We start from the raw sequence: 17,960 nt of genomic DNA, 5'->3' as shown, positions 1-17,960 counted from the left end.
CGGCACAAAGGGAAGCTTTTGGAAAATACTATGAGTCCCACATTGATTACAAGTATTTTAACACGTGTACTAATGCCAGAGAAAAGCCCCATCTAAGTTTGAAGTATATCCTTTTCCATCAGTGATGTGTTTGAACACAGCAGGAACAATCCTATAATTTAAATGATGGTCAATTAACAAATCATTTTAATTAAACTTTAACAAATGTAAACGATACAACAACAAACAGACTGGGTCTTAAATATTATTGTCAAACGAATTTGTTATTATAGATATTCAGATTTATGCATTGAACAAGGTTTGCACTTTTTTGTGAACAGAATAAACATCAGAATGTAACTGCTGTAGGTTATTGTGTTTATTTATATCTATCTTTTATATATCTGTCTCTTTCTTGCGGAAGAATGATATTGAAGTCGTTTGTTGTCTCACTTACGTCAAATTTCCCCCTAACATATAAAAAGTCTTCCAATTTACTTTAGCAGTGCAGTCCTTGAACAGTAGTTAAATAAAGTTACACATAAGTACTGCTTTAAATGAGGATTTAAATAAGGATTCAAATTTTACGACACCCATTTATCAAATGCTTTACAACAACCTTGTCATTCATAAATGAGGTCCAGAAGCACTGGCTTTTAGAGAACAGTATGGAGGGTTTCACTTTCAGAAATGAAGCATACTGGCAGGAACCCCTTTAACCCGAGGGCCATGCTTGGGTGTATCTGTCTTTAGAGAGGTTATGGTATGGTTACCAATAACATTACAGAGTGAAGGGAGAAGAAAAAGATTTCCCTCCTTCTTCTCTTGATAAGTATCTGTCTCAATCTATTTTATGGCTTTTCAGGACCCATGCCAGGGCACAGAGGGGAAAGTCAGGTCTTGTAAGTAAATTACAGTAAAATGGCAGGTATTTCTCATCAAAATCTAAACTGACTTTTACAGGCTTACTGTCAAGGTCTATTACTTCATATAAAAGAGGGCCACTGAGTTCAGTTGGTTTTCAAGCAATTTTACACTTGGGTTCAAAATGGGAAGAAAACACGATTCAATAAGAGATTTATGTTTTTGATTGGTGGGGCACGTGAGGTGCAGGGATGGGGGTATGATTAGGGAGCAATGAGAACAGAGGTACTTCTGGGATGGATGGAGATCCAGGTTGACATTAATTTGGGCCTGGTCTTGACTAATGTAACTATCTCCACGTAAGAGTTCAAGGGGCTTTTCGCTGGATGAATAGGTGACAGAAGATGGATTTTCCATCCACTTTTGTTGAAAAGGTAGAGGCATCGGCTGGGGAGGTACAGAGGGGAGATTCACACACATTCATACACTGATGGCAGGAGCTACCACACAGGGTGCCAACCTGCACATCAGGGGAAGCTAATCATTCATACACATTCATACACCGTTGGCACAGCAACGGGAGCAATTTGGGGTTAAGTGTCTTGCCCAAGGACACATCGACATGTGGACTGGAGGAGCCGGGAATCGAACCGCCAATCTTCCAATTGGTGGACGACCGCTCTACCTTCTGAGCCACAGCCGCCCCGCAAGGTGATAACAAAACTGTCATGTATATGGTTAACATTAACTTAGCATGTTGTTTGCCCAAAGAGCTATAGAACAATGTGATAAAGGGCTGGAAAAGACAGCTCCTTTGTTTTCTTCTCATTAGAGAGGGCCGTCTCACACTTCACCCTTGACTGCCTCGTTATTCCTTTAATTAATAAGTTCGGCACCTTCTCATTCTTTCAAGGGCTCTACATCCCGCTATTTACTGCCTCCATTTTCCTCCAGCAATCCTGCATGTGTTTCTTTTATCATTTCGTAGGGATTTCACCTCCCCCAAAAAGTCCCTGCGTTCTCCTGCCTTCTCTGCCTGGGACCCCTGTCTGATTATTATGCCATTAAGCCTCTCCTCCTCTCCTCTGAAAGAGCAGCAGGGTCCCTCTCCAATCTAAAGAAGTCCTGGTTTTTTTCCCCCTTCTTTCCCTGAAATTACCCGGCGACGCGTGCCTGAGTTTCTAATTGGCATGCCCGTCCCTGGAGACGGCCCCCTCCCTTCTTCCTAATGAAAAGCCTCGGCCTTAATTACACTTTCCAAACGCTGATTGTTATTGACAAAACTCCTGTGGCTCGGACAAACGACGGCAGATTAGCTCCATTACAGGCAGCCCTCCAAGAAGAGAGAGAGAGAGGGATTTCAAATCGACAATGCAAAGTGGGGGGGGGGAAAAGAGCAGCTTTCATTTTTTTTCTCCATGTACCTTCCTCTTAATTGTTTGGGCCATTGCTCCACTTAAGACGTCTCTTTCTTCCCCGATGCCTCTTTTCTGTTCCATTGTGTTGCCGTCAGTGTTCTTTTAGTGAGAGGACAAAAGCCCAGTTATGTTACTTGAGAGAAAATGTTCATCTTTTGTCAATAGACAGGATTGCTGATGGCAGCATGGGTAAACAGGAGGATTTGGCCTAATGCTTTTGTTTGTCTGCAAAAGGTACATAGACTGTCTAAAGCTGATAGGGCTGTAAGGTCCAAAATCAACACCTAGCATCAAGACAGACAGCCTGTTCTCCATATAATGCCTGCAATCATTTGCTGATGAACATTTACTGAAAGCAATGGATAAAAGATGTCACATTCACTTAACTTCAATATCAAATTCCTATTTTTCTCCACATCTAATCATTTCATTTCACCATACCCAAACCCTTCAGTTAATTTTGCCTATTTTATCTAGTTTTTCCACTGCATGTATTCCACTACTAAGCTGACAGGGCTCAGACCTGGGCAGCTGTGCCTGTTGTGCAGATTTTTTTTCAATCCTCAACAATATCTCCGTCTTCCTGATTAATCTGGAGCAGAGCGCACAGTTTCACAGTGGGGGGCCTTTCATTGCCTCTCTAATGAGAAGCTGTGATACATCATGCCTTGCAGATAGCCAATCGCACCCTGGTCTGCAAGCGCACATACACACATACACACATACACACACACAAACACAAAACAGGACAGGAATAATAAAGCTTGTTCTCTGAGCCCCCCAAGGCATCTGGGCAAACAGCCCCTATACTCCACCAAATCTGACCTGAGTGATGATGTCATGTCCACCTTACCACCAACCGTGACAGATGGTGTCATCATACTCAATAATATTCTTCAGTTTTTCTGATTGAGTTGTTTTCATGTATTGTAATCCAGTAAAATCAGTTATTTGAGAATTAGTACATCAGTTTACCCTGTGTATGTTTTTAATTTGCTCCTATAACATTTGTGCATTGATGGGATACTGTAAGTTTAATAAAATCAAAAGCAAAGGTTTGCTGGTCTCTAGAGGTTCAACACACTAGTGATTTTTTTTTTTTTTTTTTTACAGTGAATCGCTAGGACTGAGTATGTTTCAGTGTTGTTGTGTGACACGTGCCTTGTATGGAGAGTTTTTTTGTGTCTTCTGATGTGATAACGTGTGTTCAAGTGTTTGTTGGGGGAAGGGTGAGAGGAGAAAAATACCTTGTATTGTCCTTTTAAAAAAGGCTTTGCAGGCCTCACAAGAGGCCACCCCATAGTGATACCCCGAGGCTATATCTCCACAGACCAGGCACAGCCTCTTGGGGAGGGAGTTCAACATGTATTCGCACTTTATGGACGAGTCTTCCATGATGGTGCTGGAGCAGTCGTCATAGCGCTTGCGGCAGGTGCCTGCACCGAGCCCACTGGGGGTGAACATAGGTGGAGAGTCCAGGCCGTTGGAGTGGCTGTTCATGGTGTTGACATAGCCTCCGCTGGCGTCTGAGTTGCCACTGGGGCTGTGGTGACTGACCGTGTCGATGACCGAGGAGGGACTGGATGGCTCCGTCTTGATGTAAGACCCACAACTGGAAGGTAGGTGCCGGTCATCAGCGGCCATTCTATTCAGCAGCCTGGAGGAGGTGTGGAGATGGAGGGGGAAGGTTGATTGGAAAGTGAGGAAGAGAAGAGGTAAGTGATTAGTAGAAGTTTTATAAGGGCAGAAATAAATAAAATCAAATAATGGAGTGAAAGAACTGAATTAACAGTAAAATATTTTATTGACATTAAGTACAAAATGTGATGATTATATTACAATTCATGATGATTACAACAAAAATGATATCTATTTTACTAGATATTATGTTACATTTTAATAGTTGCTGAAAGTTGAGCCTTTACACACTGCAAACACTCAACTTCACAGTTCAAGAGTAGAAGCTCACAGTGAAAAAGATGTTTCTCTTCAACATTATGTATCCTAACCTTCCCTATAAGCCAGTGAATCAGAGGGAGGATCGTGAGTACTCATTAGCCACACACTACGGCAGCTGCAAAGAGCTTCGGTGTACAAATACACAAATCACAACACACATGTCCTCCCACAGCTACACACACACAATGCAAGCAAACATACAGACAGAGACACCAAAAGGAAAGTGACAGAGAATGAGAGGGAAAGAAAGAGGGAGAGAAAGCACTCAAATAACTTAACACACAAGTACACACACACACACTGCACATCAAGTCGGGGGCATCTCCATAGTTTAGAGAGCAAAGTGGACCTTGGCTTGTCTCTTTGAGTCAGCAGTCAACCAAAAGGAAACATGATGGCAAGATATTGACTTTTTCACTGTCTGCCTAATAACTGTATTTTGGAGTACATGAAATCTGATGCTGTAACGTGTGCAGACTAAAGTGCAGCCTTTTGGCTGTGGCCACAAAATGCACTCTGAAGCCTTCCTTGCCAATATAAATCTATTTCAGTCCTGCTCTATAACCTTTAACTTGAAATTGCACTGGAAGAACAACAGGGGGGAAAAACTTAGACAGGACATGCTTAACTCATTTTTCTGTCAGCAAATACAGTGAACTGAAGGGGTGGACTGGTAGACGGGATGGATAACTCAATGTATTGGGGATGCTGTGTAGATTTAGTGACCTCTCGGGGTCAAGGCGAGGTCACACACTTACAATCACCCCCCTCTCCCCGTTTGTATTAGGTACCACGGAGGGGGTGAAAGGTCACTTGCACTTGCCTGCATTAACAAAATTGAGCCTTGCATGGCTTATGCAAATTTAGACACAGGGACTCTTAGTGAGTGGCAGCTAGGCAACAGCAAAGTTGTGTCTTAGCACATTAGTCCCATTAGCATATTGCCAACTAATGGTAATGTTTACATATTTGACATGTCAGTTTACCATCAGCATTGGGAGAGGGGGACGTTCCCCACTGGGTTCTATCTGCCTGATTGGACCATAGCTGTCTGTCTCAGAGTGCTTCAGACGAAACAGGAAACGAGAAGCCTCTGCTGTGTCCCCTATCGGCCGGCCGGACTGCCTCTTGTTCTCTGAAGCTGATTTAATTGTGAGGGTTGGTGACGGAGGGGTTCAGGCCCAGGGGTCAGTGGGTCAACCTTATTTTCTCACCCTGGCTTCCTGGGCCCGTGGAGATGGGGGTCAGCGTGTCAAATTAAATCTCATTCCCGGGTTTCCCTCCCCACTGTCATGTATATTCATCGGAGCTCCAGGTGACTACCACTTCTGGAAATTCACAAAAAGGTTAACTGCTAAAATAAATAATAAAAAATGCCCCCTGTTAAAACCGTTGACCTTGTGGAATAAGCCCTTTAGCTGAGGACTGTTCTTGTATTGAGTATGAATTCTGCTTGTAATATAAAGCCTACACTATATAAAACGTATACACAACTACCATTTTCTTGCAGAAAATAATGTCCAAGTAAAAAAAAAAAAAGCAAAAGTACTTTTAATATTAGTCGTGGCATTGTGGGAGGTTATTCAGATTTGCTGTTTTAAAAATTATCCACTCATACTCTTAAACGTCCTTGCAGACAGAAATTGAAAAGGCGAATCCATTTCATGCCTTTCTAAAATAGAACTTGCTGCTCTTTATAATGAATGCAGATTGCATCCCCATAAATTAATGCACGGCTCTGTGTTCATCTGCTTTATGTTCTATGTTTCAGATGGATATGTGCACCTGTGCGATAGGGCACCTGCACTTGGCTTATTAAAGGCTATATATTAAAACGCAAGAGCACAAGATGGCTCCATTTAGCTTTTATTTCACAAATTCAGAGTAAGCTTAACCCTGGTTCAAAGGCCAGCTTCAGGGTGACACTTAGCATAATTGCATAAGTGTCTTAACTGTTTCCCCTCCAGCTCAATGTGGTCATTTATTATAAATGTGTTGGCTAGAATCCCCTTAACTCATTCTGCTATGACACATTATACCACTGCTATGCTTATGTTTTTAACAAGCCTGCATATATTGATTAATGATAGTGAGGGAATACTAACCACTTGAACCTGCCGTATTAATCAAATAGTCTAAAACATTTCTATAAATATTCGTAATCTCTAATGGGACAGGTCCAATTTAAATCTATAAATACCATTGTATGGGAAAATGAATTATGAACATTAAATCATTTGACAGCAGCAATAGTCCTGATAAATAATTCAATATGTGGGGCAGGTGCTAATTAGCTTGTGAGCTACACAGACATTGCTGACAGGAAAGGGTCTGCTAAACTAACTGAGACTTGATTCTGTAAAATCTATAGTTCTGTCTTATTTCCTTCCTCAAGGTAAGAGCTTTTCAATTCTGCTGCCTGGCTGCCCAAAGGAGCAGAGCTCGTCTAAGATACAGTATCTCTCCCTCTCTCTTTTTCTCTCTCTGTTCCTCCTCCTTTTGTTCCCTTTGTACCGATCAAAATTCATGCTGAGTAGTGGGTAATGGGCCCGCAAACGCACACTGCGCAGTTTGGTTTTAATCTGATTCCACCTGGCCCTCCTAACAGCATTTCAGATCCCTAATATCATTCCACTGGTACTGCTGTGACCAGGATTAGCTGGCCTAATGATCTGGCAGCTCATCTCACACTCACTGTTCCTCGACTTCTGAGAGGAGAACTGAGAAGCACTCTCCCCTAAGTCTCAACACTTCCCTCGCCTGCAAGCGAAACTCTGAACACTCGATGACACTGTCGTGAGAACGCAGAACATTCGGAATATAATTGAGCCAATTTGTAAGTATTCCTGCTGTGAGCTTTCTGCTCACGTCAGGAGGATCCAGGCATCCTTCGCCGTTCTCTGGGTGACTACAGCTCTTTTCCTTTTTCATGTGTAAATCGCAAGCATACAGGACAAACTTGTACTGGAGGCTCAACTCAAACAGTGAGTAAATTCCTGATGTCCTTTTCACTCTCAAGGCCACTAGATGCCAAAAACACCATTTTATAACATTTACTAACCTCATCCCAGAGTGTCACATCCCTGCTAACTGATGAGATTGAGTAAGGAAGGGAAAGGGTTGGGTGGTGGAGGTGGGGGTTGACATCTGCAGGCAGGGTGACGGTGATATCAGATGCCCCAGTAGGGGCAGATCTGTCTGGAGGGCCCCAGGCGATGTGGCCTGATAAGCCACTGGCCCCAGAGTCAGCGCGGGTAGGACGAACTCAATTAGCTCCTGACAGACCTCCTCTCAGCCCAGCTCAGCCTCTCCGCCACAGCCAGAATCCACTGGCAGCTGCCACACTGACCTCTCCTCCAGGGGCCACTGCCACCTTTTACCGCTTCAACACACAGCCAGGGACTCATTTTTGGGAGAGCGGAGACTGTGCTGAAAATCTTAACGGGCCAACTAAAGTCCCTGAAATACATACAGAAGCTTGTATGCCACCAAGGGTGCTCGGTGTGTGTTCCCACAGGGGACAATGTAAATGAAAACGGACTGGGGCTATAGGAGGGGCTGGGGTGGCCCTTGGGAGAAAGACGGGAATGGAGATTCCAAAACACACTTAGCTGAAATATGGAGGACGCCTTTCTGTCGAACTGGTTCCAGGTTAATGACCATCAAGGGAATAGGTGGCTAAAGTACTCTTGGGGCAATGTGCAAGAGTGTGTGCCTGTACCAGTCTTACATAGGCTCATGTGCTTATAAGTCTGAGTGTGTGTTTGCGTTGCAGACAGAACATGAAAAATGGAAATATGGCAGGGAGGGGGGTTGACGGCTGTGGTTTGGTTGGAGGCAAGCCCGGCACTCCATAGGGACCCATTCTAATCTATGAGGGAGAGGCCCCTAATTTTGGAGTTTCTCATTCATTAGTCCTGCTCTGGCAGAGAGAGGAGAGAGCAGAGGGGGTAGACCTGAAGGGAGGGGAGGGGCCTCTTTATTAACGGATATGCCAGACACTCACGAGAAGCTGACAGAGATTTATGATGTGCAAATCTATGGAGGCAAACAAAAAAGGAAGTCGAGGAGACGGAGAAACAGGAGGGGAAGACAAAGAAAGCGATACATGAGTGGAAGAGACAGAAGAGACAGAGAGAGAGAGGTGTTTATCATACCAATGGAGAGCGCGGACCCCAGATCAATAGTCTGTAGGCTAGGGGCTAGTGCAGGGTTACCCCTGGGGGGGACCGTGCTGCTCTGTGGCCTGTGCAATTAAGTTTTTCAGTCTCCAGCAGAGGATTATATTTAGCTGCTCCACAGCGATGTCACTGTAGTCTTTATAAAGCCATGAGCTCACTCCACTACGACAACATGAGCCCCATGCTCCAGCGGCACCACAAGATAGCGCTGGCCAAGAAGCAGATCACATCTATTGATCCCTCCCCCGCCCCACCCCTGCTCCTTCCTGTTCTGGAGATGCTACTGGCAGGAAATAGAGGGCCTCTTGTGATACAGGCGCTGCTGTTTGTCTGACGTAAACTGTCTGGGCCGCACTGGGCAGATCTAGTTCTTATAAGGGGCTGAGTTCAGAATGTGGAGGGAGGCAAATGGCTCGTGACAGAGCTACTGTCAGTGGGGGGATGTGAGAGGGTGTTCGGTTGTCTAAACGTCCCATTCTAGAGAGCAAAGAGTTAACAATCTTCTGCGCGGACCCAGTGGGGAAGCTCCCTGCAGGATTGAACAGCTCATCATACTGTATGTAAAAAAGAAGTTCAGTGATAAGTCTAGCCCGCCGTGCCGTACATTTGGGATCAAATTTCTAATTCTGCCTTTTCATTAGAAAAGATTAGTTTCCATTACATCCATTATGAGGCATGGTCATGGTATAATTTAACAACATGAATTTACAATGGCTTGTGATAAGTAGAAAAAGTAATTATAGTCCACCACTGGCAAAAACGGCCCTTAAAAACTGTTTCTGACTATCAACGTTTTGTGTATTAAAAGTCTCTACCAAAACTAGTCCGAAGAAAACTGGTATAGTTACTGACATCAGACACAATCTGCTGTTGTGTGATACGTTACTGATACGCTGGTTCCAATATCACAATACATTCCCTTGTGATACTGGAGGATCCTGTCTTTATTACACATGCTTCAACTTTAAAAGTTGTGTTTTACGGCACTTTATGATACTAAAAGACACAAATTATATACTGTTTGGCCATAAAACTCTCATAAATACAAATAAATACGGTCTATATTTGCTTCCTGCTATTTCACTTTTTTTTTGGGAAAGATACGTTTTCCCCTTCACTTACACAGTGGCTGTTATGATATATCACACAGTAGCTGAATGCCCTGTAAATTATAGTTATTTTTATCTATCACAAAATGATAAATAATTATATGTAATCACTTCACCGGTTACCCTGCCATGCTTATAAAGAGTGGTTTTCCTTGAATTCATTTATATGTAATACTTTAAACATTATAGGCTACTGTAAATATCTATGAATAAATAAAGATGGAAAGATTCAACTTGCTAATATGTCCCCAAATATTAACTGACCTGAGTAATGATGACCTGAGTGAACCAGAGTAGTATTGTAGGAAAAAGTCATAAAAATTCTGTCTTATGCTACAAAAACCTTTAAAGTCAGGTTTTGTTTAACTGCAATAAATTACGTGGAAAGCCAGCAGATATCAACCACAGCACACCTCTCACGTACCCTCAGCGGGGTTCCTTATGTACAATAAAGAGAGGGAGGATTATAAAATATGAATGATGAAAACTTGAGCAAAAATATTAAAAATGTGATCATGCATTGCTGTTCACTGTCTACAGACTTGATATTTGTGTAAGGAACTGACAGAGAAAAGTGATCCAAAAGACTGGCTAATTTCATCAGAAATGTGAAGGGTATTCCTGATTGTGTTGTGTTCTCTGTAGCGTGCGTGTGTGTGCGTGTGTGTGTGGGTGTCACAAACAGAAAGAAATATTATTATAAAGGGTTAAGGCTATTTAACACAGTCCAGTGTAAATCACAGGTTTAGACACAGTGACTGTGCGTACAGGGGGACGGAGGCATGGAGCCATGCATGAAATTACTTCATTAATCTTCTTCTGATAGGCCGTCCTTGTTTAGGAGGGAACTTTACCTGCTTAAAACAAAGAGCCTGTCCTGCCTCCACTATATATTATCCTCTTCATCAGAAGAAGAGCCAAATAAAAACAGACAAACACATGCAAGCACACGCACATACACGTACACAAATATAGAAGGCAAAATGAACAGGCCAAAATTAGCAGGTTAATCAGATGTCCAGGATAAATTAAAGGCAATCAGGTGTGTAAATGTTTGTACAGGCTCAAATCTGTGTATAATCACGGCACATAGGTAATATTAACATAAAAAAGAATAATACAGCCTGCTAATCATATTAAAAATGTTAAATCTTTGCAGCATGCAATTCAAATACCTCCAAAATGAACTGATGTTGCTCAAAACACCATTGCTATGACTATGTCTGCCACAGCAGTACACATAGTCATAGCAATAGCCTCTAGCTTTTTACAGGCTCATCTCTACCAGCTGCCACACATTTCCCATAAATAGTGCTGGTAATAAAAAGGCGGGTGGGCCTAACTGATTTATATGGTAGTGTCCACCACCACACCATTCAGGAATAATTAAACTTTGGGGATATTTCCTGAATTAATGTGTCTCCTTCAGGGGGCAATCTAAACATACATTTCAGCTTGCACCATGTCTGGTGTCACTGGACGTACTGGGAGGGAGGGACTCTCCAAGTGGCAGGTTCAACAACCAGCCACTCAATGTATCCATTCGATTGCACTTAGCGCTGTAGGGGTGGCCTCATAAGGTGGCATTTTAACATGAACATGTTTTGTGACTAACAGGCAAATACACACATAAGTACACAGTCGTATAATTTGAAGGCAGGCAGGCAGGCAGGCAAGAACACATGCCAAGAAACAGAGACACAATAACAAATCTGTCATCTGTTATCAGATGAAATGACTGTATTACAGCAGTAAAGTTGTGAAAAAGATATGCAATTAAGTTTTTATGAGACGAGAAAAACAAATGTAACCTCTGATGCCTGATAATTCGACTATATTTGATTTCATTTTCACCTTTACTATTTAAATTGGAGGACAGATATTCAGAGGTCTGGACACAAGTCAGAACAACATTTGAAAAGAAAAGGCTGATTAAAGCTGAGACGGCAGCAACGCCAGCTTACAGAAAGCATTAAAATAATGGACTATGTAGACAAGGGTAAAAAGTTAAAACAGTGTTATATATTATACAAGTTCTTGGCTTGCAGAACATTACCAATTCTGTGCAGATAAGCTATTGCAAGACATTTAAAGGTACAGTGTGTAGAATTTAGTAGCATCTAGCAGAACCAACTTGGCAGAAATATAATGTAATTATCATCAGTATGTTAATTAGTGTAAAATCACCAGAAAATAAGCCCTTTATATCTACATAGAGACTGGGTCTTCTTCCTATATGCAATATCACCCCTAGATGCCACTAAATTTCACACACTGGTCTTTTAAACGACGTAGAATTACTCATTGAATATATTTGCTTATTGCCAAACATTTGTAAATTATGTTATATTTTTTAGACAGGTAGTGCAGTGCTTTTAGTGTTTCAGTTACTTGAAATGAAACATTTCTGTTACTTCTGTAATAATGGCAATGCATATTTGACATGGGTCAAGGGACACAAATACATCAATAGAGATTCCTGTTCACCACAGTGAAACTAGGCCTATGGTGGCTGGCTTTTTGCACACTGCCTTGTTAATGGCTGGTTATTGGTCACATCTACCTCCCCTGGGCAAATCAGGGATGAGTGATACTAGTACTCTCTCTCTCTCTCTCTCTCTCTCTCTCTCTCTCTCTCTCTCAAAGACACACCCAAAATGCTGCTAAGTGGGTACATTGCATCAGTCTTTTTAATTTAACAATTTTATCAGTTCATGATGTCATTCCTCACAGTTTTTCTTCAAACTATGGACTGTGTGTTCAAATAGATGAACCTGAAAAATTTGATCACAGCTTTCCAAAGTGTGATGAGAAAAAAAGTGCTTTGTCTAAAAGCTGTAATGGGTGCAAGGACCCCCGGCCATATAGAGAAGACTTGGTGAAGCTGTCAGTGGGAATCAGAGCTGCTGCTGTGACGGACGGTTTCAATATTGATTTCATAAATAAACAAAGCTAACCATCGATCCTAATGTTATTTTGCATTTCAATTACTGCTCCGAAACATAACCTTCAAACAACTGGCCGCTCAATACCAATAGCCTTCACTGATAAACACCCATAAAGTTACATCACATTTTTTTAACAAAGTGTGAATTAATGGACCCAGACCCAGTACCCAAACACTCATGGGTACAACGGTATGAAACATGGAAAACTCAGAAAACTTTTACTGTTTTCAGTTTCTCTTCATCTTGTCACACATTTTCCACTCTACTGCAGCATTTTGTCAAGTGTGTTACTATGTTAACAGCTTTTTTCTTTTTCTGAACTTCTGTGTTCTCGATGAAGCTGTGTGTGTTTGTGAGTGTGTATGCGTGCGTGCATGTGTGTGTAAATTAAGAGGAGCCCTTCAATGTTGGAGCAACAGGAAGAAGTGCTGACGCACCGTGTCAGTGATAGCACTCTGCTGCCACAAGGGCATGAGAGCCCACGTAGGCTAGCATTATCCTTCTAGACTAATGGACCTGGTTATTTTTAAACAGATTCTCACACTGCGGTTGAGATGTCCAAGGTTACCATGGACGAGAAATCAGGAGGGACGCGTGCGGTGACAGTTGGTGGTTTTTGTGCGGGTGGATGTTGTGAAATAGCCAAAGAGTCATCGTAGCTAATCACAGAGAGGTGTAAAGGCCAAACATCATATGGGGTCTTAAGAGACAGCATGTTGTTATGAAAAATGACAGTAAAATCTTCCAACATTGACTAATTTTCAAAATAAAATTGCATGCTTTTCTTTCTTTTCTTTTCTCTGTTTTTCCCAATTAATTATCTAGGGAATAAATCAGCCAGGATGGGACAGACATGTGAATAAGGAGTTTGATGTGACAGATCCTTAAAAGCTAACAAGTATGAACCCAAATACCTCTGGAGCTACAAAATAGTGAACATCCACATAGTGTTAATATACTCTGCCTCCCCATTTGGCCTGGAGAGGGACAACATGCTCCACCCTCCCCCCGCTCACCTCGAGCTGAGTGACATATTTACAGTGAAAGTAATGATACTAGATACCAGAAATGAGAGGGCTCCAGCGTGGCCAGTGGACTCAGGAATCTCTCTAATGAATTGGACAACAAAGCCCTGTTGGTACAAGGAAGAAATATTTAGAATTGGGTGACAAATTGAATTTAAAAACATTAGGTTTTCGTTAAAAATGCACACATCCCAGCATCTCCTCAAGGCCTACGACATAGAGGAGTGTGGGAATGGGACAGGTGGGTTGGCTGGACGCTGCAGCTACAGTACAGAGGCCACCAGCTACTGGCTCATAGCGGGGTGGCCATTCTCGGCCAGCAGCCTCTTCTGGTAATGTATTCTGAAACCAAATTACCGTAAGCTGATCCCATCTGGATAGTGTCTGTGCACGGCCGCTTTGGTTACCCACCACTGCCTCTAGCCTGCGATAGCATCTCCATGAAGACAGCAAAAATCTGATTAACCCAATAACAATGAAACACTTGGTCAAAGAGCAAAGAGCTTTTAACTTAAGATACACTAATGCAATTCCCTTGCCTTGTTTTCTGAAACCTAATAAGAATCAAGCGGACGGACTCCTGGAGATGGGTGTTTGCAGGCTCTAATGCAGCAAGCTGGGAATAAAGTCAAATAAATTGAAATCTAATTCATCATTGTGCTAACGCTCTTTCTGCGTCTCTAAAAAATACATTAAAAAGCTCTCATTTCATGGCAGGAAATTGGATAGCCTTGTTAGTTTATAGCAGTGCTATGCCAGGGCTTAAGGAAAGCGAGGGTGTTGATGGAACATTTAGGACCAGAAAGAAGTCACATCTCAATTCACTGCCGCTCATGCTGCGTGTTTTCTAGTAAGCACAGAGAAACTCAAACTGACAATGCTCAGCTTTGCCCCGACTTCTGAGTGGCAAGACAAGCCAGTGCAATACAAGATAAACAATAAGCCTGTTAGACTTACTGTATACAGTAAATGGTTTGTGTCACTGCATGAGCCAAGGGATGTTTAGACTTAAACAAGTCAAACAAGCAAAAGCAAATAACAGGTCAGGTGTAATGGCCACTTATCAATGGCAAAAAAAACCCATTTTGAGTAAATACAGTGAAGAATGCAACTTTCAGTAAAACCTATTTTATTAGAATACTTGGTAATAACTTTAATATGCTCACATTTCAACATAATGATGCACAAGCGGAATGTGTGTCTCTACTCAGAAGACAAAACTCAGTTTCAGTCTAATTCTCAGACAGTGGCGATGCCCTCGGGTCAATCTATAGAGTGTATACTACAGTGATTCCACAACAGTGCTGTGCTAATTACATGGAGCACATACGTCCCACTAATCCTCTCATCCAAGCATCACGGCCACATCCTGCCCACAGTGAAGGGCTGCAAATACTGCTGTACAATTAGCAGAAGAGAGCTATTACTGAACCAGAATTACCAGCATGCTGCAATGCTGGAGTGAGTCCACAAAAACACTAGCTGCTGTTAGGTAGACATGAAATCAGGAAAAAGCTAAATTATTGTAATTATATCAGACAGATTTTTAGTTTAAAAGTAAAACAAAAATTATCACATTTTACTGGATTTACTTCTTAACATATCTTCAGCAAGTCTCTAAAGTTATTTATCCATCAAACACCTGTTCACAACTCGAAAACACACACAAAAAAGTCAATTGTACTTTCACAAAAGCTTTAAAAAATGTTTTAAATACCTACAGAGTAATCCAACATTATGAACATGATACACAAAAACTGCAACGTCTATGTTGTGTAGAGCATAATTAAATGTGCATTTGTATTTTTATTTAAACTAATTCTAAATCAGTGCACACCATCTCTAAATCTCTTATAATACTGCAGTGTCTTAATACGTGCATGGAACAACTGTAACTTATTGGGGCAAAAAAACGAACAAATTAAGAATCATTCAAATCGATTGCATTATATTACTGAAAAGTTTTTGCATGTACACATTTGAGAATCTGTTATTTCACTATTGATAAACTGACTGGTGACTATTAGACTATGTAGTGTAAAGATAAATAAAAGAAATATAAATATTTGCTTAGGATTTTGACAAAAAAGGAGAAAAGTCAAATCAAATCAAATGAAAGTAAAACAGATTATGAACAAATGATTTGCAACTTTATTGAAAATGTTAAATGTAATAATGTTTAATAATGTTTCTCCTTGCAATGAATAGGATTAAATTATTGTTTGAAACTGCATTTGCAGGGCAAATATTTAAAAATAAAAAGCTCAACGCCTCTTAAAACTTAAGGATAAACATATATATAAATAAATATATATACACACACACACACATATATATGTATATTTGTTTTTTTGTTGTTGTTTAAATTCATAAAAAGTGGTGTAGCGTGAAGAACTGCTTATAAACTAAACAACAGTAGTATTGCCTTTAAATTAAGGGAATACTTAAATTCAGAGTACAATAAAAATATAAACACACTTAACAGCTGATGTGTCAGAAATACTCATTCAGTGCACAGTTACTGCTGTTTGTGTCATTTTTTATTCATGTGTATCAGACAAAAGCAAACTTGTTAAATCCAACTTCAAGAAATGAATTGAAATAATTGCACACATTAATATATTTGATGCTTAATATGTTTTTATGATCATTCTTAGAATTTGCAGTGATTAAAGCACATAGTAAATTATATTTGTGGGAAAAATGGGTGAAGAAAAGCAATATACACTGACAGAATTCAGCTCTTTTACTTTACACTGAATTATTTTCTGTGAGGGATTTTCAGTGACTGTACTAGAAGGAAATGTAATACATTTTTTAAATATTGAACAACCTGTTTAATTACAGTACCAATAAATTATGTTCAGTGCAAGTTCAGTTAGTCAAGTTAACCTGCAAAGACAATTTTGGCAAATTTTCTAGACAATTAATAGAAAATGTAAATAGTCTGAATGCACTAAAGTATAAGGGAACTGTAACTGGCAGCTGAATTGTTTGCTGATTTGTCTTTGATCAATCATCACTTCTTCATAAATACTATTTATCAATCTTATCTTTTTAAAATATGAAAACGATTAATTGAAGCTAAGCTTTACACAATCCAAATGTTTTTTCTTCTGTTTTTCCACACATTATCGGTGATGCGTCGAGCTTAATTTACATTAATTTTCTACAGAAATGTTTTGTGTTTTTTCTAATAAAAAGAAAACAACAAAAAAATAATTATTTATTTTTATTTATTTTGTATCAAATGTAAGTTATGGATGGATTTACAAAGTTTAGTAAAGGTAGGAGCTGTGAGCTCAGACTGTCCCAGCAGCCAGGAGCTGTTGAGACAGCAGCTTTGCTTGCGTGCGGCTGGCTGGGACAGACCTGCCAGCTCACTGAGGTTACAGGCTCCTTTCATCCGTTTTTCTGACTACACATATTACAGTCTGTCATTTATCCCTTTCCAATTCCACGGATTCAAGTTAATCTTAACTCATTAAAATATTATTCTCATTCCCTCTGGCTGCCCGGTATATAAGAACAAAGACGTCAGCAAACAACCACCTAACCCAACTGGCCAGGTACGACGAATTCTTTCGGAAAAGAATACGCACTTTGCAGTGGGGCAAACTAAATCAATTAGCCATGCACTGAATGAAATTTATAAAGACTGGCATACATGATGTGCTCACAGAGTAAATTTGCACACACATGCACGCACATACACAGCTCCACCTGCCCTGTTGCTCTACACTCAAGTCCTGCATAATTTAAAAAGCCCTTAAAAACGATGAACTTGAGAAAGTGCATGTTTAAGAGTGTGAGTAGGTATGAGAGGGTAAATGAAGAGACGAGCCAGGAAAAGTACATCATTGCTAAAACAGGAAAAAGTTCAGTGCCTAGACTAGAAAGGTTGATCGTGAAAGGAAAAAAAACAAAAACAAGAGTAGGCACAGTTTAAAAAGAAGACAAGGATAATAAAAAGAAAAAAAGAAAAATGAGAGACAACAAGGAAGAATTAAAACTGCATCACAACAGACGGGTTAAAAGGAAAAGTGCAAGAAGGAAAGAAAGAAAAGAGGTGCACCTACTGGTTATGATAGCTGAGAGGGTCTGGAAGACAAAGTTCTGAAATGTCCATCAGTCCAGTTTTAGCATTCCAGGAATGAGAGGAAGAGGAAAGAGAAAACAATTGAGACCCGCTTCTTCCCCAAATGATAGCACAGCACCCTCAGAGACAACACTGCCGAAAAAGCCCCTCCAGCACTGCTTCCACCAGCCTGCACAGGTATGTCGGACTCTGATGGATTGAGTAGGCGCGCGCGTGTGTGTGAGCATGTGTGTTGTGTGTGTGTGTGTGTGTTTATGTATGTATGTGTAGGGAGAGAGAGTAAGAATGTGTGTCTGAGTGTATGTAAGTGAGTGTGTGCGTATGACAGACAGAGAGAGAGAGAGAGAGAGTGTATGAGAGAGGCAGAGTGAAGGGGGG

The 17,960-nt window shown here is 40.9% G+C and overlaps 1 protein-coding gene across 5 annotated transcripts in view; it reads right to left on the bottom strand.

Moving 5' to 3' along the window:
* Window positions 1–17,612, bottom strand: part of esrrb (estrogen-related receptor beta) — a 40,190-nt gene extending 22,578 nt beyond the window's left edge. For 2 of the 5 annotated variants that reach the window (XM_062439893.1, XM_062439894.1), the window contains exons 1-3: window positions 17,563–17,612; window positions 13,522–13,590; window positions 3,509–3,918 (exon numbers count right to left, since the gene is read on the bottom strand). In XM_062439893.1, the coding sequence (XP_062295877.1) occupies window positions 3,509–3,918; window positions 13,522–13,590; window positions 17,563–17,612 (529 nt within the window). Of the gene's footprint in view, window positions 1–3,508; window positions 3,919–5,908; window positions 5,920–13,521; window positions 13,591–17,562 lie in introns of those variants that run through there. The other 3 variants (XM_062439897.1, XM_062439895.1, XM_062439896.1) reach the window with 3 other exon arrangements.
* Window positions 17,613–17,960: the final 348 nt, after the last annotated feature.

The sequence above is a fragment of the Scomber scombrus genome, chromosome 19 (genome assembly GCF_963691925.1).
Source record: "Scomber scombrus chromosome 19, fScoSco1.1, whole genome shotgun sequence".
In the NCBI taxonomy this organism is placed as follows: domain Eukaryota; kingdom Metazoa; phylum Chordata; class Actinopteri; order Scombriformes; family Scombridae; genus Scomber; species Scomber scombrus.
This window is presented reverse-complemented; position numbering and strand designations above follow the sequence as displayed.